General features: G+C 44.7%; 1 protein-coding gene across 16 annotated transcripts in view; it reads left to right on the forward strand.

Annotated features, from left to right (window-relative positions):
* The first annotated feature begins 5670 nt into the window (after positions 1 to 5670).
* Positions 5671 to 26290, forward strand: part of CD44 (CD44 molecule (IN blood group)) — an 86959-nt gene continuing 66339 nt past the window's right edge. For 3 of the 16 annotated variants that reach the window (XM_020963845.2, XM_020963846.2, XM_020963847.2), the window contains exon 1: positions 5671 to 5946. In XM_020963845.2, the coding sequence (XP_020819504.1) occupies positions 5697 to 5946 (250 nt within the window). In that variant the 5' untranslated portion in view covers positions 5671 to 5696. The remainder of the gene's footprint in view (positions 5947 to 26290) is intronic. The other 13 variants (XM_020963849.2, XM_020963850.2, XM_020963848.2 and 10 more) reach the window with 7 other exon arrangements.

The following is a 26290-nucleotide window of genomic DNA, read 5'->3' on the forward strand; positions in this document are numbered from 1 at the left end:
ATTGTACCACCTTGCCGCCTCTGCTGAATGACAAGCCTTCTTGTTTCCCATGGCATTAAATAATTTAGTCTTGTCACTGAGGGATGCAGTTCTTTCCAATTAGTTTGAATTAATACAGCTTGACTATATTCTTTCCAGAGCTAGTCAATATTTGTAGCTAAATGGTGGAATTTAGTCAAATTTATGTGTTATTTTGACTCAGTAAGAATCTTTTTTGTGGTTTGCTTCACTTACCTGATATTCGTTGTGATAAAGGAATAAGAGAGGATTCTTTTTTTAAAAGTACCATATATGTATGTATAGTATATGAATATATATCTGCATATGAATATGTATGAATATATACATATGCATATTCAAATATGTATTCACATATAAATATACATACATATATATGTATATGTGTGTGTATATATATATGTATATATATATATACATATATATATATGTATGTATGTATATGTTTGCTCCCAAAGTATACAGGCATTAAGCAATTATTCCTGAGAGTGCTCACTGTTATTCACCCTGCATACTTACATACACATAAATACATGTGTATAGATACACATATATAAACACACATGTTTTATCCACATATGTGTATGTGGATATGTATGTGTGTATCTATCCATGCATCTATCCATCTATCCATCCACTCACCCATCTGTCCATCTATCTGTCTATCTATCTATCTATCTATCTATCTATCTATCTATCTGTCTGTCTGTCTGTCTGTCTGTCTGTCTGTCTGTCTGTCTGTCTGTCTGTGTGTCTGTCTGGCTATCTATCTATTTATCTATCTATTCACCTATCTATCTACCTATCTACCTACCTATCTACCTATCTTCCTACTTACCTACCTATCTGTCCATTTCCCACATTGTCAGTCCTTTGGTTGCAGGAATAGCTAAGCAGCAAGAGCACCATGATGCCTCCTGGTTCACACTACCACTAGAGGAATGCCATTCAATGTGAAGTCAAGTGAGATCATAGATTTTGAGCCAGAAAGGTCCTCCTAAGTCATCTGGTCCAAACCTCTCCTTTAACAGATGAGGCACCTAGAACAGAGAAGTGAGCTGCTTTTCTTGAGTCCACAGAGCTAGCAAGGAGGCAAAACTGTCATTTGACCCCAAGTCTTCTGACTCTCAAACCCAAGGCTTTTTCAATGATACCACTTTTCCTCTCTTTTCTATGAACCTCCCCTAAATGATAATGGATTAGGTTATAACTAATTAGCTCATTAATTTATCATTTGTCTGGAAGATTTTTCCCCAAAGAGCATGCTATTAGTGATTCTTCCTGAGAATGCTGACAGTTGTTGATTCTACATGCCTGAATTTTACAGCTTAGTGCTTAAATGGGTGAGTGGAGCTAAGCCACTGATTTGCTTCCTTGATCTAGTTTGACAGCAAAGTGAGAGAGGGGAGTGCATATACATTGCCCCATTTAATTAGTTTGTGGCTATGTACTTATCAACCTTGACTCCCACAATTTAGCACAGAGCTGTAACTAGCAGTTTTGGTGCCCCTGAAAAATTCAGTTAGGGGTTGAGGCTGTGGGGGAGCTGCAGAGGGGAGTGTGTCTTCAAGTGCCTTGTTAGATGGAGTCATGCTGGGAAGAGGGGCCTCTTGTGTGGCTAAGAATCTGCTCCCAGGCTCTGGCCATTGGTCTTCAAATCTCGACATCTAGAAGGAGGAAGAGGATGGGGAGAAGTACAGGGGATCTAGCTGGGGTGGAGGGAAGACAGGGCCATCAGGATTACAGGATCATAGACCAAGAAGAGATTTCAGAGGTCATCTAATCCAACCTCTTATTTGAGAGATGATGAAACTGAGACTCTAAGTGGTTAAGACCCAAGGTCACCTAAGTGATACGTACAGCAGGTGAGAGGAGCATACATTTATAACTGGAAGGAACCTCAGAGGACATGGAATTCAAGTACTTACTATAACACTGGAGGAAATAAACTGAGACTTGCTTCGGGCAAGTGTTTGAGGTGGAATTTGAACCCAAGTCTTCTGAATTCCAAGTGCATTGCTCTATCCATTACACCACACAACTCCAGCTCCAGGGCTCTTTCCCTTGCACCCCACTGTCTGCTTAGAGAAGGGGGTACCCAGAGTCACACTAGAGAGTCAGGGCAGCTGCTTGGTGTGGGGCCATTATGATGGAGAGCCTATTTGTTCCCCTTCTCCCAACCCCCCAGACGCCATCACTCTGGAGCAAACCTCTGGTTGACTTATTCTTATTACTGTAGCCCATCCCCAGGTCTCAAGGCTGCTTACTCTTCAGCTCCTGCTTTGATCTATACTCTATGCAGCTTATTTACAGTCAAGAAAAAGGTTACTCGCTACTGAATGGTCCACCTGAGAGATCAAAATTAAGCAAAACCAAGCCTTTCTATACGAACAACCCTCCTAGGAGTATCGCAGGATTCCTGAGTCAGATCACCCAAATTGACTGTTGCTAACTCCAGTCTAAATGCAACAGGTGAAATACTATCCTGGGCAGCGAGGTGGCACAGTGGATAGAATCCCTGGTCTGGAGTCAGGAAGATGAGTTCAAATCTGCCATCAGACTCTTACTAGCTAGAGTCACTTAACTCTGTTTCTTCAGTTTCCTCATCTGTAAAACGAGCTGGCGAGGGAAATGGCAAACACTCTAGTATCTTTGCCAAGAAAACCCAAATGAGGTCACTAAGAGTTGGACACAACTGAACAACAAAAGGTTACTACCCTCCACTCCAAAATTCTCTCAGAATGGGTACAGGTCCACAATTTGATTTCTATGTGTTTTCAAGAATGTTCCTCTGAACACACTGTTGCCTCTTATTAGCAATGGAGGAATTAATAAGGTAGTTGTTTCAGTATGATACAGAACTTTTACTGACCTAGATCTCAAACATCCATCCATCCATCATTCATTCAAACCATTTATTAATTATCTACCATCTGTAGAATACTGAGCAAGGTGCCAGGGGGTGAGGGGGAGATGACAGAAATAAACAAAGATTCTTAATCCATAATCCCTGCTCTAATAGAGTTTATAGTCCAGTCAAGAGATATGGTACATATGCAAATGACCATAACACAAAATAATACAGTTCAATACTGGGAGGAACTGTTTTTTTTTTGGGGGGGGAGAATAGGGGATTTATAGTCAGATGACCTTGTTTCAATTACCAGGTCCAACAATTAGAAGCTGTGTGACCTTCAGACTCCACAATCTGGAGCCATCTTCTTTTCCCAGAATTCGTGTATTCTATATTCTAAGTGTATAAATCACTTCAACTTTCTGGGTCTCAGTTTCCTTATTTATAAAATGAGGGCGGGTGGTTCACCTAGAGGACCTCTAGCTGCTTTTAGTATTAAGCCTCTGATCTCATGATTCCAATAGAGGTGTGGGCCATGTGAGGTCTAATAAAGAAGTGGAGAATTGTTTGAAATTCTAATTCATGAGTAGTGTTTTAACTTTTCATGCCATGACAAAGTATCCACATATAGGAATGTAAGCAATGGAAAGATGGACAAGTTAAGCCCAAAGCAAAAACAATTATAATCACAAAGGCTTAAGATGGGTAGGAAGATGAGGGGAAAGTCAAGATTCTAGGAGTAGGGAAGAGTGTAAAGAAAGAGGTGAAGGCAGGGGAGCTTGGGGACACATAAATATGCTTGGGGGATGGTGAGTAATACTGATGAATTCCTACTTGGGATATAGAATACATGGAGTGGGGGAGGGACAATATAAAACAAGTCTGGGAAGATGGTAAAATGGCATCAGATTATAGTCCTGAATGCCAGACAGAGTTGAAGTTTCTTCTATGGGCAATGGGGAGTTGTTGAGGATTTTTGAGCAGCCTTTTATGGAAAGTTAATCTGATAGAACAATTAAGGCCGTTTTAGAGAGAAAAGAGAGTAGGGTTGGGTTATTGTTATTGTTGTTCATTCTTGAAGAGGACCATGGCATCAGGAAGGTGATGCCATGACTTTCAAGTGAATTGTATTTACGTGAGGGAGGGCTGTGCAAAGTCACCAGCCTCACTTTCTCCTCTGGAGCCATCTGGGTCCAGTGGCCAGATATGGATCAGGGTGACTGGAGATGGCATGGATGCAGAAGTGCAGGGTAAGGAGATCCCCAGGAGAATGTTTCTAAATAAAATAAAATATAGGATTATAAAGGAAATCTCAACATATTTTCAAAAGTTTGTAGATCCCCAGTTAAGCACTACTAACCTAGATCTAAAAGGGGTCTCAAAAGCCATCTGGTCGAACCTCATTTTTTAGATGAGGAAAGTGAAGGCTTGAGAAGCTTTGTAATTTACCCTAAGTCACACGAGGAAGTAAAAGTCAGGATTCAAACACAGGTCTTCTGACTCCAAATCCAGCACTCTTTGTATGAGACAGTACTAGCCTCTCTCATACCATGCTTTTTTTTTTTCCTTATCCCAGAGTACTGGACCTTACCCACAACCTAAATAATTGTCTCAGGAATATTTGCTGTTGGTCCCAAGGAGAATCAGCTAAGAAATGTGGATGACCTGGTACAAATCCATTAATTCCTCCTACCGGGAAAATCACTGTGCAAATATGGAGGACAGCATGGTGTGCTATATAGTCCCTTATTCCAGATAGAGAGTATCTGGGGAGTAGGTAGAATGTAAGTTTCTTGAGATTAGCGGCTTCTTTCCATTTTGTCTTTGTATTCCCAATATTTCACAGTGCCTTGCACACAGTAAACACTTAATAATTGCTCATGGAATTGAAGTGAATTGAATTGAGCTGCTGTTTATCCCTACTGGAAAACTGCTCATCACCCCAACACCATACTGGAAACACAACATGACCACTTATCCCATGTTGGCATCACGGTCAGTCATCACTACTCCAGGTGGCTACAATCATCAGGGAAGCAAAGGACCACCAGGGTCATGCGTATGACATTACTTTCCTGTTTGGGGAGGACTATGAGGGAATGGGTACCAGCCCTTTCTGTTGGCTGGAGCAGGGCTTCCCCATTTGGGGGAAATGGATGGAATTGTAACTTCCACCTGTAAATGGGTACCTGGACTCTGGATCTTGAAAGCAGGATGGTACTTCATGAATAGATGCTGAATTGGGAGTCAGGGGACCTGGACTGGAATCTTTGGGCAAGGCAAGTCACTCAACCTGCCTAGACCTCAGTTTCCTCATCTGTAAAATGGGGGAATTTGACTAGCTGCCCTCTGAGGTATTTTCCAGTTCTAGATCTATTATTCTAAATCATGTAAACACCTCAGGACCTCAGTTTCCTCATCTATGAAATGAGGGGTGTTGAAATATGTGACTTCTTGGGATACTCAGAACCTTTGGGGAATTAGGACTGGATTGCTAAAACAGCTCTAAAGAGGGGGAAGCGATTCCTGCTACTCGTTATTTCTAGGTCTTCATTCAGTCCTAACAGAACTAACAGCTTTGGGAGAAAGGATTGATAAGAAAGCCAGACCACCCTCCCAGCCAAGTGCATTGACGGGAACCCTGCCATCTGCTCTTTGCCATCCGTAGTCCTGATTTACAGTCTCATTATACTTTAAAGAAAGCAAGCAAGCAAAGAAAACACAAACCAGGAGCCAAACAAAAGAGCGCTGGTGCCTCCTTAAAAGCGTCTCCCTGGCAGGCTGCTTGCTTAATCATATAACTAACTACCCTTCAGCTATCCACATGGGTGTGCCCTCACTCATGTCCCTCCTTCATCAAAACTGCAAGCAAACTTCCGAGACTCTCTCACTCTTGGACCGACTCATCCGACTCGGACGTGTTCTTCGGTGCCTTTGTCTTAGCGGCTCCGGCTGGGGAAACTCCGAGTTTGTTTATAGAGAAAGAAAGAGAACCCCAGGGCAGACAATGGACAACTCTTGGAGTCGTACGATTTGGGGATTATTCTTAGTGCAGCTGAGCCTGGCCCAGATCGGTGAGTGGATTATGAATGAAAGAAAATGTTCGGGTATTTGTTCAGTGTGGACGGACTTTGACTAGAGGGGAACAGGGACTGCTGAGCTACGGCTGCTGCTGGCTTCGGGAGGCAGGGGGTCTCCTCCTCAGCTCCTGGCTTCTCCCACCCTACCTTACTGCCTTCCACCCTGTCCTCAGCTCTACCCATCACCCAGCTGTCTACCCCCAGTTGTCTTTGCCTAAAGTTTGGTCCCTTGTTAGTAACTTGTGGGAATGGTCAAGTCAGAAAGAAGTTTTCTGTGTTTGCCTCCTCTCAATGAGTGAATACAAGGCGCTGAGAGAGAGAAAGAGTTGAGAGTTTTAGCTCCGTTGTTTCAAATTTCCTGTTGGAAAGAATGTTTCTCTCTCTCTCTCCCTCTCCCTCCCCGCCCCCCGTCCCCCACGCCTTTCTTCTTTTTAAAGTTTGCTCAGGGAAACAGAGATCGGTCCCAAAGCCTGGCCATCACCTCATCCTCTGTACGCTCAGACCACATGGTGTAAAGGAACTGACTAACTGTCCTTGTGGAATCCCCTAGCCTGCTAGGAGTTGAGTAAGAAGCCCATTGCTGGGGCTGGGCAGGGCTGGGCAGGGCTGGGCTGCAGTAGCAGGCTCAGATATGCCCAGGGCAGGAGAAGCTCCAAGTAGATTTCACAGAGCCCAGTTGAAGACTACCCAAGAAGCTTTCCCTGCCTGTTCAACCCCCCACTGATCTTACCTGTCCCTGAATTATTAAAGGATTTTTGTTGTTGTTGTTCTACTAGCTCTCAACTGATCGCAATTGTCTTGTATTGTTCTCTAATTAGATCATAGCTTTCAGATTGGGAGGGTGTTGTGGAGCCATTCAGTGGAATACTGGCCCATAGAATTAGAGGGAGGATTCCCGGTGGACTCAATCCCCTCATTTTAGAGAAGTGGAAACTTCTATTTAGAGGTGGAAGGAACCTCAAAGGTCGTGAAGCCCACCCCTCTTAGTATACAAAAGTGAGGCTCAGAGAGTTAAGTGACTTGAGCCCATATCTTCTGAATCCCCTCCTTCTGCCCCCGCCCCAAACACACACATAGAACACATTTTCTACTACCTGTTTAGAGGAGAATGAGTTTCCTTTGCACATCCTGTATACCATGTAGCGCCTCAAGGGCCCTTCATACCTTAGGTGCTTAATAAATGCTTATTGCATTTGCTAGGGTTGGGGCTGACCAGAAAGCAGATTGGCATTGGGGAGAGATGTGAGAGCATGCTCTGAGTAGGCTGAAGTAAATAATTCCTTACAGCAACCCAAGTCCCTGGGGGAGCCGAAACCTGCTGCTCTCCACTCCCCCTTCCCCCACCTCCCCTAACTGTCTACAAATCCTAGCTCTTAGAAGCTCCGTGGTCGCTTCAGCTGAGTGAGTGTTTGCGGGAAACTGGAAACAGCCCGGCTGCCTCTTCCTGAGCTCCCCAGGAATAGAAATGGTCTGGGGGAGGGGGGTGGGAGCAGAGAATCAATGCTTGGCTCCAGCCTGCTAGCGCTGTGAGAGGCTTGTGAAGATCCCCAGTGCGCTGACTGACTGTTTCAGATCTGGGGCCCTCTGACTTTCCTGACTGAGATGGCACCTCTACAGGGAAGTGAGGAGCGGAGGACCAGCCTGGTGCCTTCTTGGCCTGAGAAGGGATACGGCTTTGGGCCAGTCACGGCAGTGGGCTGGGGCAGCCCTGTCTTGGGTCTGGAGGAGGGGCTGGGAGCTTGGGTGAGCTAGGGATGGGAGGTGGGGTTCTTCCCCAGGGAGGGTTTTCTTTGTCTCTCCTGGCCTCGGTAGATAATTACAGAGCCCATTGGCTTATCGCTCGCTAAATTAATTTCCCCTTTCAAGAAGTGCCAACGGTGTCATTAAACATAACCCAGCTGAGGATTCAGTTCAAGGAGTATTTATTAAGGACCTTCTCGGCTCTGGGGCTGTGCTGTGGGGCCAGAGAAAGTAGGAGAGCTACAACATCTGGCATTATAAACTGTTCCCCAAGCAACCTTGGGAGATGGGTAGCCAGGCACTGGATGGGGAGTTGGGAACGATTTGAGTTCAAACCTTGCCTCAGACCCTGACTAGCTGTGTGACTCTGGACAAATCACTTAATCTCTCTGCGCCTCCAACGAATGAAACAAAAGGGTTGGACTTGGGGACCTTTAAGGTGTTTTCTAACTTTAAATCTTTCGTTGTCATTTCACGCATGAGGAAACCAAATTGGTTAATAGCTAGGTTCGATGATGGAGGCCACAGAATAAGCAACAGAGCCCGGACCTCTCACAATAGATCCAGAGGTCTTTATATTACAAAATTAAAACAAAAATTCAACTTAGGAGGAACTTATTGTCTAATTGGGGAGACAAGACTTGTACCCACCAAGCTGGAGGCAGAGCGGCGTTGTGATTAGAGATCCAGCTTTGGAGTAGGGAAGATCTAGGTTCAAGTCTCATTAGTTTCATGACACTGGGCAAGTCAACCTCTCTGAGCCTCAATTTCCTCTTAAAAAATGAGGAAACTGGTCCAGATGATGCCTAAAACGGCTTCCAGCTCTAACTTGTGTGGTCTACGACCCACTTAGAGGTTAATTTAAGGCATTAGGTAATCAAGCACTGGATTATGTGCTGGAAACAAAAGTCCTAGGAATTCAACAGCCAAAGAGATGGGTGTGAGCTGGAACAATCAGGGAAAGCTTGATGGAGGAGGAGGACCTTGATTTGGACTGTGGAGAGCTGGTGAGCTCTGGAGAGGGTAGAGAAGAGAAGAATAGCTCAGTCCTACAGCAAGTGTTAATAGAGCACCTCCTACCCACCAGGCACCATACTGAAGACACCAAGACAAATATGAACGCCCCTTCCCTTGAGGGGAGGAAGGAAACAATGTGTTTCTATGTTAGGAAACTTGTCCACATGTTTAAGTTAGTGAAAAATTGACACTTCATGCAAATAGTCTGCACCAATTTCTGGTGGAGCTTCATGGGGCACAACAGGAAAATGTTCGTGGTGGAGAAGGCCCTCGAGTTGAACTGTGAAGGCAGTTAGGACTACTGAGTCAGGGATGAGGAGGAGGTGCGTTCCAAGGATGGTGGACAGCCTGGACAAAGGCATGGAAGTGCAGGTACAGGTACAGCCAGTGAGGCTGGCTTGAAGAGTGTGTGAAGGGGAGTAACAGGGGCAGCTTTGCCTTAAAGGTCAGAGAGTGACCCCTTACTTGCTTACATACTTACTTACTTACTTGTATCTCAGGAAGGAGAAGATATTGAATTTCCCAACTGGCTCTAAGGGAGTTATTTAATAACTTTGCACAGTATTAAACTGCAGCTCAAAGCATCTTGACTCCAATTGTCTTTATCATAAACCCAGGGATACTTATTAAGTACCCCAGATATGCTAAGCCTGGCCAGTAAAACTAAAAATGTCCGGTAATTTGCCTGGAGGCGCGCCTGTTCTCATATGGGGTTCTCCTCTCCTTTTCTACAGTTCTTTTTGGGTGGGGTGACTCACATGATGAAATCAGTAGCTGCTCTGGTCCTAGCTGTCCTGACTTTCATGTGCTTGTGAAGCTGTTTGGAAGGGAGCTGGAGGCTTGAGGGGAGGCAAGATTAAGTAAAGGAGACCCCAGGAAGGGAACGAAGGCAGGGAAGAACGTGGTGGAGAAAAGGAGAATTCTCCTTCTCTGTAGTTTAAAGAAGGGAACTTGGTAGTAGTTGGAAAGGGATGGCGGTTGGAGAAACAACTGAGAAAATAAGGAGGAAGAGTGTGGGCCAGAGGGCAAGAGCTGGGTAGCCTAAATATGGGCGATGGTTTAAGGAGAGTGGAAGAGGAACTGGAACAAGCAGGTGGAACTAGAACTGGGCAGGACATCTGCTTCCAGGCTGGTGTTTAGGTTTGTTTCTGGGGAAATGTTGCCTCGGATCGTGCTCAGAGTATGGAGATCTGATACTTTCTGGGGATGATCTCAAAGCCCCAGAGAGTCTATGCATTCTGTTGTTGCAATTCTCTTGGATGTCTGGTGCAAAGGACTTTGGGTGCTTTCCCACGAGATTAGATGAGGAAGAAAAGATAGTGGTGGTATTTCATTCACTCCTTCTCTCATTCATTCTACTTATTCAATGTTTATTGAGCCATAATTGTATGCAAGGTATTATGGGAGGGGCTGTTTTAGGTTGGCAACTTTTAAATAAGCCCCAAGAGGGGAACTTGCCAAGAAATGATTCCCCCTTCCCATTGTGAAACCAATGCAACCTTACAAGCACTTATGAGGCACCTACTATGTGCATGGTGCTGGTGCCAGGGATGCTTAGTTTTGGTCTAGACTCACTATGCAATTATAACAGTCTTAGAGAGGTGCCTGGGGACGCTAAGTGGTGGAGTCATTTGCCAAGGATCATACCTCTATATATGTCTGAGGTGGGGCTTTAACCCAGGCTTTCCTGACACTAGGGCTGCCCCTCTGGCCACTGCTGTGAGGGATCTTAAGGCAAAAAAAAAAACCACATCCCTATATAGACACTGGACCCATTTTTTTTTAGATAAATCTAAGAGAAAGAATCCCTTTCTACCAATTTAGGTTGGCAACTTGTCCGCAAGTTAAAAGTGTTAGCCAAGGTCATATAGCCATTAGATTTCAGAGGACAGACTTGACCTCAGGTTTTCCTGACTTCAAACCCTGCTTTCTATCCATGACGCCATACTGCCTCTGTATACAGCCTAGAAGAATGACTAATTTTCTGTTGGACTGGCCCTCAGGAGGCTGGGTACCTGGAAATGGGCTGAAGGGAAATCAGTGTTGCTGGGTTCCATCTCTGCCTGTTTGAGGAGCCAGGCTTCAGTTTGCCGAGATGCCAACGTCTAGAGGGCTACCCCCTCTAGACATCTCATCACTGCTTGTAGGGGACAAATGAAAAAGCTGGTAAGATGCTACTGGGCTCTGGGCCATGGAAGGCTGGGACTTCCCTCAGAGCTCTCTGAGATTGACCAGAGGATCATTTCAGATGGTTCTGCCCCAGAAAAATCAGTCAGGTCACATGTTAGGGAAGGAGTGAGTTGTAAACATTAAGCATTCACCAGCTCACCCTGTGGCCCCAAGCAGGGTAATCCATAAATCCCTTCTCTCTAATCTCTCAAGGAACCAGGGCAGCCTAACTAAGGTAGGAAGTTTGCTTCTTGAATGTCAGGGATTCCGAAGGAATTTCCAATTCTGCCCCTCTCTGTCATATACTCGTTCTTGCTTAGTTTCTGTCAGTAGGGACAGGGGAAGTGGATTTATTTGACATTGACCCACATTAGAGGCCCCTCCTCACCTCTCCAGGTCCCTAGTAAACAATTTTATTTTGGGGGAAGCTGAAATAGGAGGCAGAGTTTCTTTCACCCTAAAAAGGTGTTCTAAGGAACTGACCCACTCCTGTTCTTGAGAAGGGAAGGTCAGGTGTGAGCTTGGACCCCATTCATTTCTCCCCCTCCAGCGACCCATGCAGTCTGTGTGTGTGAGAGTGGAGGGTCAGGAGGGGAGCAGTAATATCAGCCACAGCTGGGTTTCCTCGGTCCCTCTTCTTTTTCCTTCTCCTTCTCTTACCCCCCTCTAGAGTCCTGGAAGGAGAGCAGGACTTGTGAAAGAAAGAGTAGAATCATGAGCAGATGGTGCTAGGCAATGTTATTTTTGGAGGGAATCTCTTCTGTGTCAGAAAAGTTCTGAACTTTGGTTGACAGGGATATTCATGACTCAGTTTCCTTTTGTGCCTCAGCCTGAATGAGAGGGGGGTGGAGAGAAGGTGAATGAATGAATGAACAAATAGATGAATGAATGAATGAATGAATGAATGAATGAATGAATGTTAGATTAATCATAGGAGTGCTCAGAATGTTACTCATCAGGCCCAGGGCTTGAGTCCTGAAAAAGCTTCATGGAGAACTTTATAGCTCTGGGAGCAGGTTTTAGCAAGCCCTCCCACCCTGACCAAAGTTCTCTAACTTTTGTGGGTCATTGGCATTTAGGAGGGGTCCTGGCCCAACCCTCTCATTGTGCAGATGGGGAAGGAAACTGACTTGTTCAAGCTCACCTGGCTCATTAAGGGTGGAGCCAAGACTCAGGCCCTTGATGGGAATGGGTGAGTCCCATACATACTGTGAGTGTTTTTCTGAGGAGAGAAAGACATTAGAATTTTCTGGTAGTTCTCCCATCTCCAGGGTCATAGTTGTAGAGTTAGAAGGGAACTAGAAGGAGATCAGATCCAGCCCCCTCATCTTACACAGGGGGAAACTGAGGTCAAGTGACTTTCCCAAAGTCATGTAGCTAGCAAGGGTCTGATGCATGATTAACACCCAGATCTATCCTGACTCTAAGCTCACTGGCTCCATATTGTCTCTCCTCAAACCTCAAGGCCAGAGATGAATGAGGACTCAGCCCAACATTTCATACAGGGCCCATCTGTGAGGAAGGGGTGGGGCAGAGAGGCACATTTACATGATCAGGCTACAAAGAGCAACGAGGCCGTGTGGTATAGTGGATAGAGCTGGGCATGGCATCAAGAAGACCTGAGTTCAAAAGATCTCAGATCTAGAGGCTGGCTTGCCTAGTCCCTTCATTTTTCAGTTGGGGAAACTGAGGCTAAGGGAAATAAAGGGCAAGGTAACCCATGACAGCACAAATCAGAGGTGCTGAATTTGAACCCAATACCTCTGACTCCAGAGCCAAGACCCCCCCCCCCAAGTTTCATGCTTCTTCATCATTTGGGATCTGGCCATATGGCTCATTCTCACTTGTCTTATTATTAAGTGTGTGTGTGTGTGTGTGTGTGTGTGTGTGTGTGTGACAGAGACAGTGACAGAGACTGAGAGACTGAGATATCTACCAGACACCCATGTGACACCGTGCAAATGACTAAAATCACTCTCAGCCTTAGTTTCCTCATCTTCATTGCCAGATAAGTGGACACTGGGCCTGGACTCAGGGACATCTGAGTTCAAATCCAACCTTAGACACATAGCTGTGTGACCCTGGGCAAGTCACTTAACTTCTTTTTTTGCCTCCATTTCCCCAGCTGGGGAGAACAACAGCACCTATCTCCCAGGGTTGTTGTGAAGAGCAAAATGAGATAACATTTATAAAGCACTAAACACAGTACCTGGAATACAGTAGGAGCTTAATAAATACTTATTCACTCCCTCCCTTCTAAAATAGAGACAGTAATAGTATCTATGTCACAGGGCTAGTTAGGAGAAGTGATTAAGATAGCACATGTAAAGTATTTTGTGAAACTTTAAAGCTACCTATGAATAAGAGCCATTACTTTGGGGGGCAGCTAGGTGGTACAGTGGATAGAATAAGGGAGTAAGGAAGTAAGGAGTAAGGAAGACTCATCTTCTTAAGCTCAGATCTGGTCTCAGACCCTAACTGGGTGACCCTGGGTAAGTCACTGAACCCTGTTTGTCTCAGTTTCCCCATCTGTAAAATGAGAAAGAAATAGCAAACCACTCCAGTATCTTTGCCAAGAAAACCCAAGGGGGGTCACAAAAAGTTGGACACAACTGAAAAGGCTCAACAATAACATTATTTTTTATTGAAGGGGTTCTTTAACAGAATCCGTCTCATTCAACACTTCATTCTCCAGGTATGATGGTGTGAATGCTCCACCCACCTATCCAGATTGCGGCTTCTCTATGACTTAGTAGATAGTCTTTGAGAATTGCCAAGGCAGAAACATGCATCCCCCTTGAGGCCTCCTTCAGTTTAGCTAACCTGGCCTTCAATCCATCAATCCATTATTCAATCAATAAGTGTTTACTAAGTGTACTGCTGAGACATGGATGCAGACACTGGGGCTCCAAAGACGTATGGGAGGCAGTCCCTGCCTTCAAAGAGCTTATGTTCTAATGTGAGATCTCCCAGTGTGATCCTAGGGATGCGAAGTGTGGTGGAATTCCTGGCACTTACTCCCTGTATGACCTTGAGCAAGTCCCCTGTCTGGTCTCAGTTTCTCCTGCTGTAATATGAGGGAGTGGTGCTCTATGGCCCCTATGGTGTCTTCTCGCTCTAAATAAATATGTGCTCCTCTGGTCGTACAGAGACATATCACGGCATGGTGGATAGCAGGGCCAGCCTTGGGGTCAAGATGACCTAGGTTCAATTTCTGCCTCTGATTCATTTTAGCTGTTTCACTATATCTTACAATTATTTGAATATGTATGTGTCTCAGAGTCCCCAGCGATGGACTGAGACTGTAATTTACAAATGAGTTGTTGATCTGCGTAGGTGGAGGGGGCTTCCACACCTGAAGTACCCCATGTGGGAGAAATCACAAACCCTGACTCCCTCCTCACCACATTGCAAAAACAAAAAAAAACAAAAAAACAAACCTATGACTAAAAGCCTTATTTTTTCATCTACAAAATGGGGATTAAAATAAACTCACACTGCCTACCATATGTTCACTGTGCAGAACAAGATTTGTAAATGGGTAAAGCAATGATATGGCACTGTGAGCCACATAAATTTGAGCTATTTATTGTTATTTCTTGAGTAAGTGATGACACTGCCAATCTTTTCTGCTGTTTGAAGGTCTTTGGAACTGGTGTGTGTGTGTGTGTGAAATGATTGGAGATATAAAGTCAATGTAAACCATTACCTTCTCTTCCTAATGGATCCCCTCTGGCACTTATCAAATATGCATCCATGGGGCAGCTACCAACGTGGGGTGTGACCTTGGGCAAGTCACTTAAGCCTGTTTGCCTCCGTTTCCTTATCTACAAAATGAGTTGGAGAAGGAAATGGCAAACTGCTCCAGTATCTTTGCCAAGAAAATCCCAAAGGGGTCACAAAGAGTTGGACACGGCTGAAAATGACTGAACATCAGTTTGACTCCAAGGAACCTTTGCCCCTGCAATTTGTATCTCTTTGCTCTAAGGCACACTTGCCCAGTTCCAAACTGCCTCATTATTGGAGCCCGTCTCTCTTGTGGGTGGGGTAGGGGAAGGGGTTCTCTCCTCATTGGCAGCACAGAAAGGACGATTGCTAGCAGGTGGGGAGGATGGGCCATGGGAACCTCATTTCCCTAAGGTTTCAGGCTGTTTGGTGTCTGGCTGGGTCCCTCACTTCTAAGACAAAAATCTACCAGACTGGTGGGCAGCTGGGTTCCTTGCAGATGCATCTTCTGCACCATTTCCGGATGAATCTCAGGGACGGTGGGGAGAGACTGAGTCATTCAAGGAAGTGATTTGCAAACCAGAGGCTTGCAAAACCCTTTTAGATTTTTGGGTTTGTCCCAGATGGGCTTCTGAGAGGCTCATTATAGAACCACAGATTTAGGCCTAGAAGGGACCTTGGAGGCCATGGAGTGTAACCCTTTCATTTCACAGATGAGGAAATTGAGCCCTAGAGAAGAAGACTTAGCAGCTAGTAACCAAGCTGGTCCCCTCCAAACCAAGGTCTCTTTCCAATTTGTTTTTAGAAAGTAAAGCTGATTGCAAGACTTTCCAGGTGAAGAAAATGATTTGTTACCTTTCAATGGAATCATTACATTTATTTACTATTACCTTTTGGCAAGAGGTATGTTTCACTGGGACGTAGGGGTGTTGTCTCCTTTTACCCATTCTTTCTTTGTGTTGATGTCTCCCTTGCCTTTGCTTTGAGATCTTCATGTGGTATACCCTAGAACCAAAGCTCCTATCTTCTTTCTCTGGTTGGGCTTTTCCCCTCCCTATTGTTGTGACCCATCAATGAGAATATAGGTCTTTTTCTTTTTCCACAAATGGAGGTGTGTCTTCCTTTTATGCTGTGTGGCTGGAGAATGGAATTATAGAATGAGGGGAAGGAAAAACATGTAATTGGAGTTTCCTCACACGAATAGTTTGGGCAGCTTATTCATTCCAAGCTATGAATGGAAAGGAGTTGGTGCTTTGCTGTGCGGGGTTAGGGGATGGGGAAAGAACAGCCTTTGTGGTTTTTTTGTCTATAATTTCTTCACTGGAGACCTGGATAAGGCAGAAGTCCCTGCTGCACTTAGGCACAAAACCAGCACTTAATATATGGCTATTGACTGACTGGTTGATTGATTTAGAACCAAAAGGAACTCTCTCATTTTATAATCGGTGTCTACATAGGTTAAGTGACTTAGCCAAGGTCACATAGTTAGTAGAGCTAGGATTTAAACTTGGGTCATTTGGAAACAGCAGGCACAGTACAAAGAACTGCAATTGTGGTTTCAGACTCCTGGATTCTAATCTCCCTTCTAATGCCTGTGTGACCTTGGGCAAACAAGTCACTCTTCCTCCTGAGTCTCCCTTTCATTACCTGTAAAATGGGTTAATCTACTCAGCCTCTGAGGCTTCTTTTAGCTCTGAATCTGTGATTCTCTGGCTATAAATCCAGTATTATTACCACTGCAATGCTCTTTTCTCATTGGTAGTATTGACCTCCTAGGTCAAGAGTGGAGAGGCAGCTCCTCTATCTTTACACTTGGTCAACATCAAAAGGGACCCTTAGCTTAAAGTTTCTCTAAGAAGACCTTCAGATCCTGGGACTCTCTCCTTGCTGAGACTGACAGGTGAGGGAAGCTTTGAGCCTAACAAACTCTTGGAATGAGGTGCTGCTCTCAACAGATTGAGCCCCTACAAGGAATAGGGCTGAAGGTGGGAGAAGAACTTTCTTGTCACCTGAGAGGCACATAGCATAACGGTTAGAGTCCTGGCCCTGGAATTAGAAAGACCTGGGTTCAAAATACTGGCACATAGTAATTTCAATTAGCACATAGTAAGGCAACGCTTGTTTGATTAATTGATTCTGTTGAACCCAATTCTAATCAACGATTAATAAAATTCAGATGTTGTGAGATCCATTCTTGTTCTCTGACCAAAAATTTAGCTAAGAAACAAAAGTCTAAGAGATGGTTTTAGTTCAGGTCTCCAATATCCCCACTCTCTTTTGTATTAACACTTGAAACTGATGAGTGTATCTAGCCCCTGTGAAGAACTCTGATCTGAGGATTGAAGTGGGTCTAACCACCACACCAAAGGTTACCTGAGCTGAGGATTGTCCCTTGCCCCCTGGTATTACAACCACATCTGATGGGCATCCCGGACCACGGTCACCACTGAGAGGAAGTCAGAGATGGTTCAGGGAGTCCACACAGGTATTGCTGAGATTCAGGGAGCCATGTCATTGGAGGGGCAGGAAGTCAGAACATTAAAGAAACAACCATTCTGGGCACCATCTAGCCCTGGGATTTTGTCTCTGGTAGTTATCTCAAGGGACGATTTAAGGGTGATCACTGTCGTATTTGATGATGTGAATTCCAGAGATTTTGAATGTCCCTCAAACATTCCCTAGCCAGACTCTGGGGATCTAGTTTTCATTATTTATTTAAATGCTTCTCAAAACTTTTGCTGTTTACAACCAGCTCTTAGAGTCTTGAGTTCCATTTACTACTTGCTTGTGAAAGGTAGGACTTAAAATCACATGATCAAAGATTTAAAGCTAGAAGGGCCCACCTACTTCAAACTTTTCATTTTAGCAGTGAGGAAACTTGAATGTCTCTGAAACTGTCTCTTTGAAACTTCAATGGGAGCCTCCCACTTGCCATTATTTGGGTACTTGTCCAGTCTCTTCTATAGACTTCCTGACCTTCATCTTCTTGACAGAAGTCTATGTCTTGTGAAATTTCTATAGCTACCACAGCACCTTGGCACAATGCCTGGCCCCTAGGTTTTATTTATTTGCTGTTTACATTAACTAATTTGCTAAATACATATTTGAGGTAGCTAAGTAATGCAGTGGATAGAGTACTGGGCCTAGAGTCAGGAAGATCTGAGTTCAAAACCTCTTTATGCCTTAATTTCCTCATCTGTAAAAGAAGAAGGGCTAGCTTCAAAGGCCTTCAGGGTCCTTTCCAGTCTGTGATCCTTTGAAAGAGCAAGGAAGCTAGAACTGGATGTTTGGGTTGGGAATCTGTCAGGCTTTGGGAATGGCTCCCAGACTTGAGCTGGGATTCCCCTCCATAATCCTAGAGTAACTTCTGTTTCCCTGTCTCCAGCTTTCTAGCCAGTCAGTCAACAATCATTTTAAAGTGCTTACTATGTATCAGGCACTGGTTAGACACAGGAAGGAAAAAAAAATGATTTCCAATTCTAAAGACAAGGGTCAGAAAGATTTAGGATGTGAAGCAGAAAAAAATGAGGTTCTCTGTCCCTTTTCTGACCTCTTTCTAGGCACCCACCCAAAGTCCTTAGCCGGAATTCAGTCCATCCTGGGTGTGCCCATTTCATGCCCTTCAAGGATCTGCTGACGGGAGGTTCAAATGGGTCCCCTCATGATCTTTGTTCGTGTTTCTGATTCAATGCCTTCAGCTCCTGCTGAAGGAAACGAGGGGTCACACCCAAGTACCACCAGCTGTTCACTCTGGGCCCTCGTGGAAGGTGGTGTGGCTTGGGGAAAGGGGGAATCTCCTCTGTCTCTGAATCACTGGGTAGTCTAATAGTGACATGGACGGGAATTTGGAATCAGAGGATGTGGGTTTGAAGCGCGTGATGCCAGTAGAGGCCCTTGGAGAGGTTCCATTCTACTGGGGCATGGGGAGGGAACAATGCACGCACAGATTAGAAAATACGAAATTCATGCGAAGTAAATGCAAAGGGAGTTGGGTAGTGGGAAACTCTAACAATGTGGAGAATCAGGAGGCCTTCATGTAGGTGGTGGCATTTAAATTGGGCCTTGAATGAAGCTAGGAATTCCAAGAGATAGAAGTAAGAAGAGGGACTATTCCAAGTAGGAGAGACAGTCACCTGGGCAAAGGCAAGGAGAGAGATTGCAGAATTCAAGGAACATTAAAATTGGCCAGTTTTGGCTGGAGTAAGGGTGTATGATGGGAAATAAATCTGGGAATATAAAATAGAAACAAATTGTGAAGAGCTTGAATGTCAAACAAATGAGTTTCCATTTTCTCCTGGAGGTGGTAATGAGCCATTGGAGCATCTGAAGAAGGGGCCTATTTAATTTGCCTTAATTAAAGCATTCACCATACCTGTACTTTAGGAATTCTCTCTAAGCCTCCATTTCCTCATCTATAAAGTAAGAGGGCAGAATCAGATGACCTCCAAGGTCCTTCCTGGATCTAAATCTACGACCTTGTCTCTGCAATGTATTAGCTAATCTAATTCTCTTTACATACTTAAGGAACATTATTTAAACTTACTTAAGTATGTGAACTCAGGTAGTGGCTTAACTTTTTTGGCCTCGGTTTGTCATCTGTAGATTGAGATGATTGAACTCAATGATTCCTAAAATCCCTTCTAGCTCAAATGATCTCAAAATCATTTGAGATGGGTCAGACTGTGTTAGCTTAGGATTTTAAGAGTCCCTGAAATCCTTCATACCACGTACATACTTAGCTATTTACATCTTGACTTCTTCATTAGAATGTAAGCTCCTTGAAGGCAAGGATGACTTTGGCTTTTCTTTATATCCTGAGCACTCAGCACAGTGCCGGACTTTAATGATTTAGTTTAATAAGTCCTTAATAATTGCTTGTTGACTGACATATTGTCCACGTGACTTCGGGCATGTCTTTGCCTTGGTTTCCCTCTCAACTCTCCAAAAAAGCTTCCTCTGAAGGCTGATGATTCTTCCAGTGTGAAAACGTGGAGGAAATTATTGTGGGCCATGCCAATGAATACCGAACTAGGATGAGAACCAGGATGTCAACTCTGAATCTAATCAGAAGATTCTTAATTCCCCCTCCCTTTATCATTTCTACCCAACTGGAAACTGTAGAAAAATGAAATGATGTGGAAAGAATGCTGGCTTTGGAATTCAAATCCTGCTCTACTACTTACTACTTGTGTGTTCATGGGTAAATCATCTCACCTTCTGGGACTCAGTTTCCTCCTCTGTAATCTGAGGGGGCTGGACTAAATGTTGTCTAACCTCTTTTCCATCTCTGAATCCTATGATTTTGGGTTTTACCTGTGGAGGGGGTGGGGCAGGGGTTGATATGAACATAATTAGCTAATGGCAGCGTTGGGCTTTGAAGATGAAAGGGTTGTAAACATGTTAATTAGGACTCTTATCTGGACCTGCAACCTCCTGTTCTCAGTTGTCACAAAGGTCCCCTCTTGGCCTCCCAAGTTTGTATAGAGATTTCAGGTCATGAATTAGTCTTAACAGGGCAATATTGTCAGGATATGTTCTGCAGTCTAAACTCTGGGCTGGTATGAAATATATGTGTTATATAATGAGGATGATGATGAGGATGAAAATAATAATAATAATGATGCTTTACATTTCAATAGGTCTTTCCCATACATTAATCAGTTGACCCTCACAATAGCTCTATGAGGCAGAAAGGACAACTATTATTATCTCCAAATTAGGGGTGAGAAAACTCAATTTGGAGAGAGTTATCAGCTTGCCCATGGTACCAGAGCTAGGATGTGTCAGAGTAAGGGCTAGAACATCTACAGATGTTCTCAGCCCATATACCAGCATGGTGTGATGGAAAGGGTACAATAATGCCACGAGGTGGTATTCTCAGTAGCAGCAGCCCTCCCCAACATCTTTGCTTTGTGCTGTCAGAAATCACGGGAATGATATTCTTTGGGGTATATATGTATATATAGGTATAGATATATTTAGATATAGATATATGGAGTATATATATGCCAATTCTCATAACACCTCTTTCCTCCCTGACATTCTGCATGTGGGTGAAGGTTCACATATCTAGGGATGGAAAAACCTCAAAAGCAATCTAGTTCACCCCCTTCATTTATAGACAAGCAAATTGAGGGAGGTTGAGTGATTTACCCAAGGTCACACAACCAGTAAGTGCCAGATGTGGGACTTGAACTCAGGGCTTCTGACTCTAAAGCCATTGTTCCACTGTACTAATAAGGCTCAGCATTTAGAATCCAAAAGGTCCTAACATTCTAGGCCAGGAATTCTTAACCTGAGGGCTGTGAACTTGCTTTTTTTAAGAAATATTTTGATAGCTGCATTTCAATAGAATTGGTTTTCTTTGTAATCCTAGGTAGTTTATTTTATTACTTGTCTATTTAAATATCATTATTCCAAGAGAGAGTCCATAAGCTTCACCAGATTGCCAGAGGGACCCATGACATAAAAAGATTAAGGACCCCTGTGATCTAGGCAATCCCATGAAACCAGCCCAAGGGGAACAGCATTATTCATTGGCATAGACTGGTGGGAGACAGCTGGAAAGCTTCCCTGGAGGACTTTATAAAGGGGTAACTTTTACATGTATCTAAGCTGGTTTAAGAATACTTCTACCTTAAGTGAGTGATAACCACACTTATTTACATACTGCTTTATTAAAAGCTCCTTCCTCATACTAACCCTGTACTATCGGGGAAGTGGCCAATAGAGCTTCCCCAGTCCCCAACAATCTATGATTCAGTGTCAAATTCAGAGAGAGTCAGGCTGTATGCTCAAGAAACTCAGACCAAAATCAGGGTGGGGCAAAATTTATCCCAGAGCGCTCAAACTGAGAGGACACTGCCATTTGGTATTCACTGTGCAAGATGCTGGGAGAATACAAATAGAAAACAGTCCTTGCCCTCATGGAGCTTACATTCTACAGATTTAGATTCCATCCAGTTTAAAATGGGAGAAAAAATGCAGGCCACCTTTTTATTTTTCTTCTAGATTTGTTTTTCTCCTCGTCATTCTTCCTCCAGCTTTCTGCTGTCTGTTGTGATGATCTAAGAAATGGTGTCTTCCTGTTTGCTTTAGGAGGGTAACCCAAGAAGTTACAAGCTTTGTTAGATAGAGTACTCCCTTTCCAAGCCGGGCAGGAAAAGTTAAGAGATCTGTTTATCGCGAGGGAACAGGAGGGGACTTGGTCACACTTGGGAAGCCTCCTGGAGAGGGTGTTTTCAGTTACACTAACTTTCGTTCCGGCCGCCATCTCTTTGCTCCCTGCTGGCAGGCGGCAAGGACACCTTTGCATGTGGGTCCCTCCCTCGGGCATGTCAAGGGCCGCCCTCTCTTTATTAATAACAACCACCAGTCTTTGTCACCCAGAGAATAGGAAAGGGCTCGTCTGTCTCTGTTTTCTCTTTCCTTATAGAGTAATGATTTGGCCAGTGAAAACCAACAGCCCCCTTTGTAGCTGGCAGACATCTTCTGTTTTACGAAAACAAAAAGCTTTGGAAGACAGAGCTCCCTGCCTGTTTTTTTTTTTTTTCATGAGCCTCCCAGACATTCTGGCCTATTGAGAGCTACTGATTCCATGGTTGTCTCAGAGGGAGGGAATTAGAAATGTGGGGTCGAGTTTCCGGAGACCAAATTTTTCCGTCCACTTCTAATGTGATTCCCTTAGGGTCTGGGAGCCGGGGTGCATGAGTAGGAGTGAAGGGTGCTGGAAGGGGAAGGGGATTGAGGTTTCTCTAATCTGTTGCTGCTCAGGCTCTGGGCTCAGAGCAGGCTGCTATGGAGGGAGGGTCCCGACTGATCAAGCCCTAAGCTTTTTTTCTGGATCTTCACCCTCAGCTGCTCCCTCCTCTCCCACCGGTCACTTTGAATGTGTTGTCAGACCACAGATTTGGAACCTGATGGGTTCTTACTGTATACTATCTTGTATTATGGCCCCCTAAATGGATCACAGCTCATAGGGCCATAGAGAAAGGGATGGAAGGAGATTCTCTCATTTTACAGAAAAGGAAACTGAGGCTCAGAGGAGTGACATCTCATAGGATCCTAGATTGCCATAAAGAAACTGAGACCCAAAGAGCCAACGTGACTTGCCCAGGGTCCAGCAGTCAACAGACTCAGGATTTGAACCAGGTTCTCTGACTCCACTTCCAACAACCTTCCTCCTTTGATTCTGCCATACAGTTAAATTGCCTGCTGATGCATGCTGAAGATTTTCATTCTATTTCTGGGCCAAGCCTTAGCCAATGAGATCACGTTAAATTGAGGAAAGGTTGAAGAATGGGAATGTGGGGAGGGAGAAGGGAAAGTTGGCGGGTCAGAGTTGTGACATCCGCACATGTTTATCCGAGCAACGGTTACCAAGTGTTACAAGCAGCTCGTGGCTGTATCATGAGCCACATTTTTTTTTTTAAACTACAGCAGCTGGTAAAAGAAAAAAGGAGGGAAAATCCCCTCGAGGTTCTGTCCTTACTTGTTCAATTACAGTAAATCAGCTCTGCTGCTAGTCTGGGCAAATGTGTTCCTTCCTGCCTTTGGCAGGTCTGAGGGCGAGGGAGATGATGGTGCCTGTGACTCAGGCTGGCCATGGAGTCAGAGCTCTGGAGGTGGGAGGGACCTCAGGGACCATCTGGTCTAGCCCCCGTGTGTGTGTGTGTGTGTGTGTGTGTGTGTGTGTGTGTGTGTGTGTGTGTTTTACAGATGAGAAAACTGAGGCCAAGGGAGTTTAAGTGATTTTCTCAAGGTCACACAGCTAGGACATCCAAGGAAGACAAGGCAGTGCAGTGGGAAGTGTGCTGGATTTAGAGTCTAGGTTTGATTCCAGGCCTGTCCCTTAGGCAACTCTCTTGCCTTCTCTGGGCCTCAGTTTCCACATCTGTAAAATTCAGCTAGGGGGTTGTCTGAAGTCCCTTATATCTCTATAGGTCAGTGATCTTATGGCCTATAAGCCTCCTTATCTTTCACGGAAGAAAAGTGAGACTCAAAACCCAACTATGCCAGTTACTACTTAGGTGACCTTGGGCAAGGGACTTCACTATTCGGGGGCCCACAGGATCACAGATTTAGGATAGAAAGGGGTGGTGGAAGTGAGCTCTCTAAAGGAAAGGTCCAGGATGCCACTTTTCCTCCTCATGACAAGTGCCTCAACGGACAGGGAGGATGCCTTGAGGTCCTCCTCAAGGGGATCTGATAAAATTGGAGAGTGGACTGCCAGCCTCACAAGATTTTTCAGGGCTCCCCCTGTCTCTCTGGAGATGCTCCTGGGTTTCTGGAGGGCTTTCAGCAACCCCAACTACCTCCCTTCCTGGGCAGGGCTCTGGAGCTCAACTCCATGAGTGCAGCTGAGTTTCTAGTTATAAATTGGGTGTTCCTGAACCCAAGAGTTGACTCCTACCCCCGCCCCCTAATTAGCAAATTCCATTCATAGCAAGACCCTTTTATAGCTTCTTAATAACTCAAATGTCTGTTCCATGGTAAGACATTTTCATTTGCTCAGTGTGGTCCTTGCCTTACTGAGTCCTGATGATGGAAGGTCAGAGCTCCAATGTGTGAGATCAATGGGCGTTTTGTTAAGAGTGTTTACACTGTATTCTATTCCAGTTCAGTGTTTAACTGTATGAATGTGCTAAAGTGCCTCACTTTGGGTACAATGTAAGAGGACAAAGGGTTTTTCATATGTGAATATGTTTTATAATAGAGTGAGAGGGTCTTAGTGGACCCTGGCCAGTTGTCCAGAGAGATATGTACACTGGGAAAAGGGAGGACAAGGGAAAGGATCCTAAGAAGAATCATAGATTGACCTCAGAGAACATCTAGTTTAACCCCTCATTTTTATTGATGTGGAAACTGAAGCCCAGAGTGTTATATAATCAAAACAAGTAATTTCCATGTAGAGAATAGATCAATTAAAAAAAAAATACATCATGGGAATCCACCACTCTATTGTGGCAGAAGCAACAGCATTGAATCTGGAGTCATCTGACCTGGGTTTGAGTTCTAGCTTTGCTATTTACGATCCTGACCTTAAGCAGATCATTTCTCTTGACCTCAGTTTCCTCACCTGTAAAAGGAGGAGGTGTCCTCTCATCCCCAGAACTGGGGGACTTCCAGACTCTGGATCTCCTCTCTTGACACCATTCTTGGGTTCCCCTCCTTCTTGGGGGTTAAGGGTGGGGTAGAATGCTTTTGATGGCTTGAATCTCATCTGCAGTGTTCCCCATGAAGGAAGTGTTCAGAGCACTTGTATCTGCCTTGCTTGGGGCCCTCCGAGGGACCGCCGTCTGTTCTCCAGGCTTTAGGTCCCCATTTAGAGGAGCGTCCATCTGGTACTTCTCAGCAGCTCTTCAAAGGGGAATTGTCTCATCGGCAAAGAATGGCCCAGTTGGCCTTGCCAGTTCAAAAACTCACTGCAGGGAGCACCGGCACTGTTTATAGTAACTTAGTAAGACCCTCTCCAGGGCAATATTAACTCCACTGCGCTTCTCTTCACAGAAAATGGTCCCTCCTGCACTCTCCCCTCAACCACCCCAGGCTCTAGAGTGGGTATTTGATCCCCTGTTTGCTGGAATGCACCTTTTATGGTGTAATCTGATCACAGAACACTCCCAATTCTCCCGCCCTTTTTCTTGTTTCCTCATTCCCCCTTTATAGGCCTGTCTGCTCATATCTGATGAATGAAGCATATTACTATCACAAGCCATGATACGGAAATGGAATCCTCCAAAAGCACAGGTGGGAGGGACTAGTCAGACAATAACTTAGAAGGAGGGCAGGGGGATGACAGGGAAGAAAGAGAGGGAGAGAGAGAGACAGACAGACAGACAGACAGATGGACAGAGCAAGCTGCCAAACCAGAATTAGGACTAGGGTGGGGGAGCCCAGTGGACATCACCTCTTCATTTTAGAGAGAAGATCATAGCTCAACGTAGTGCCTGGCACTTAGCTGGGCCTTAACAGATGCTAGTTCTCTGACATGGAGGCCCAGCGTACTGAAATAACCACACAGCTGGTTACTGACCTCCAGGTCTCCTGATGTCTCCGTCATTCTACCTCCTCAAAAACACCCACTTAGGAGAGATTCTTTAATGTTTTCAATGAACAAATATTTATCGACTACCCTCCAGAGCAGGGCCAGTCTTCTACCTTTCCAGTGCTTAGCACAGTGCCTGGCATGCAGTATGCACTTAATATATGTTTATTGACTGTCTGCATTCAGTCCTTGTTAATAAACTCTCAAATTCTGGGTCCGTGTTGAATATTTTGTCCTGAAGCAGCCCATTCCCCTTTGGGATTAAGGTGGGAATTTTGCCTGACATCAAACCTGAATCTTCTTCTCTGTAACTTTCCTTTACTTCTAGTTCTGCTCTCTTTTCTACATAAGGACTCTCTAAAACACTTAAAGACAGTTTATTTTGCTCCCCCCCTTTGAGTTTTTTTCTCTTCCAAGTTAATTATTCCACGTTTCTTCAGTAGATCCCCCTCCTGTGTCATAAACTCAAGGACCTTCACCATCTTGACTGCACTCCTCTTTATGCCCCTGGATTAGCCACACCCTCCCTAAAATGTGGTGTCCAGAACTCCCTACAGACCCCCAGATATGATCTGCCCTGGGACTGAGCCCAGCAGGCCTGATGCTGAAGGCCGCATCTCTCTTACTGCAAGCCAGGGT

This window comes from Phascolarctos cinereus, unplaced genomic scaffold (assembly GCF_003287225.1).
Source record: "Phascolarctos cinereus isolate Bilbo 61053 unplaced genomic scaffold, phaCin_HiC Scaffold_9;HRSCAF=440, whole genome shotgun sequence".
NCBI lineage: Eukaryota > Metazoa > Chordata > Mammalia > Diprotodontia > Phascolarctidae > Phascolarctos > Phascolarctos cinereus.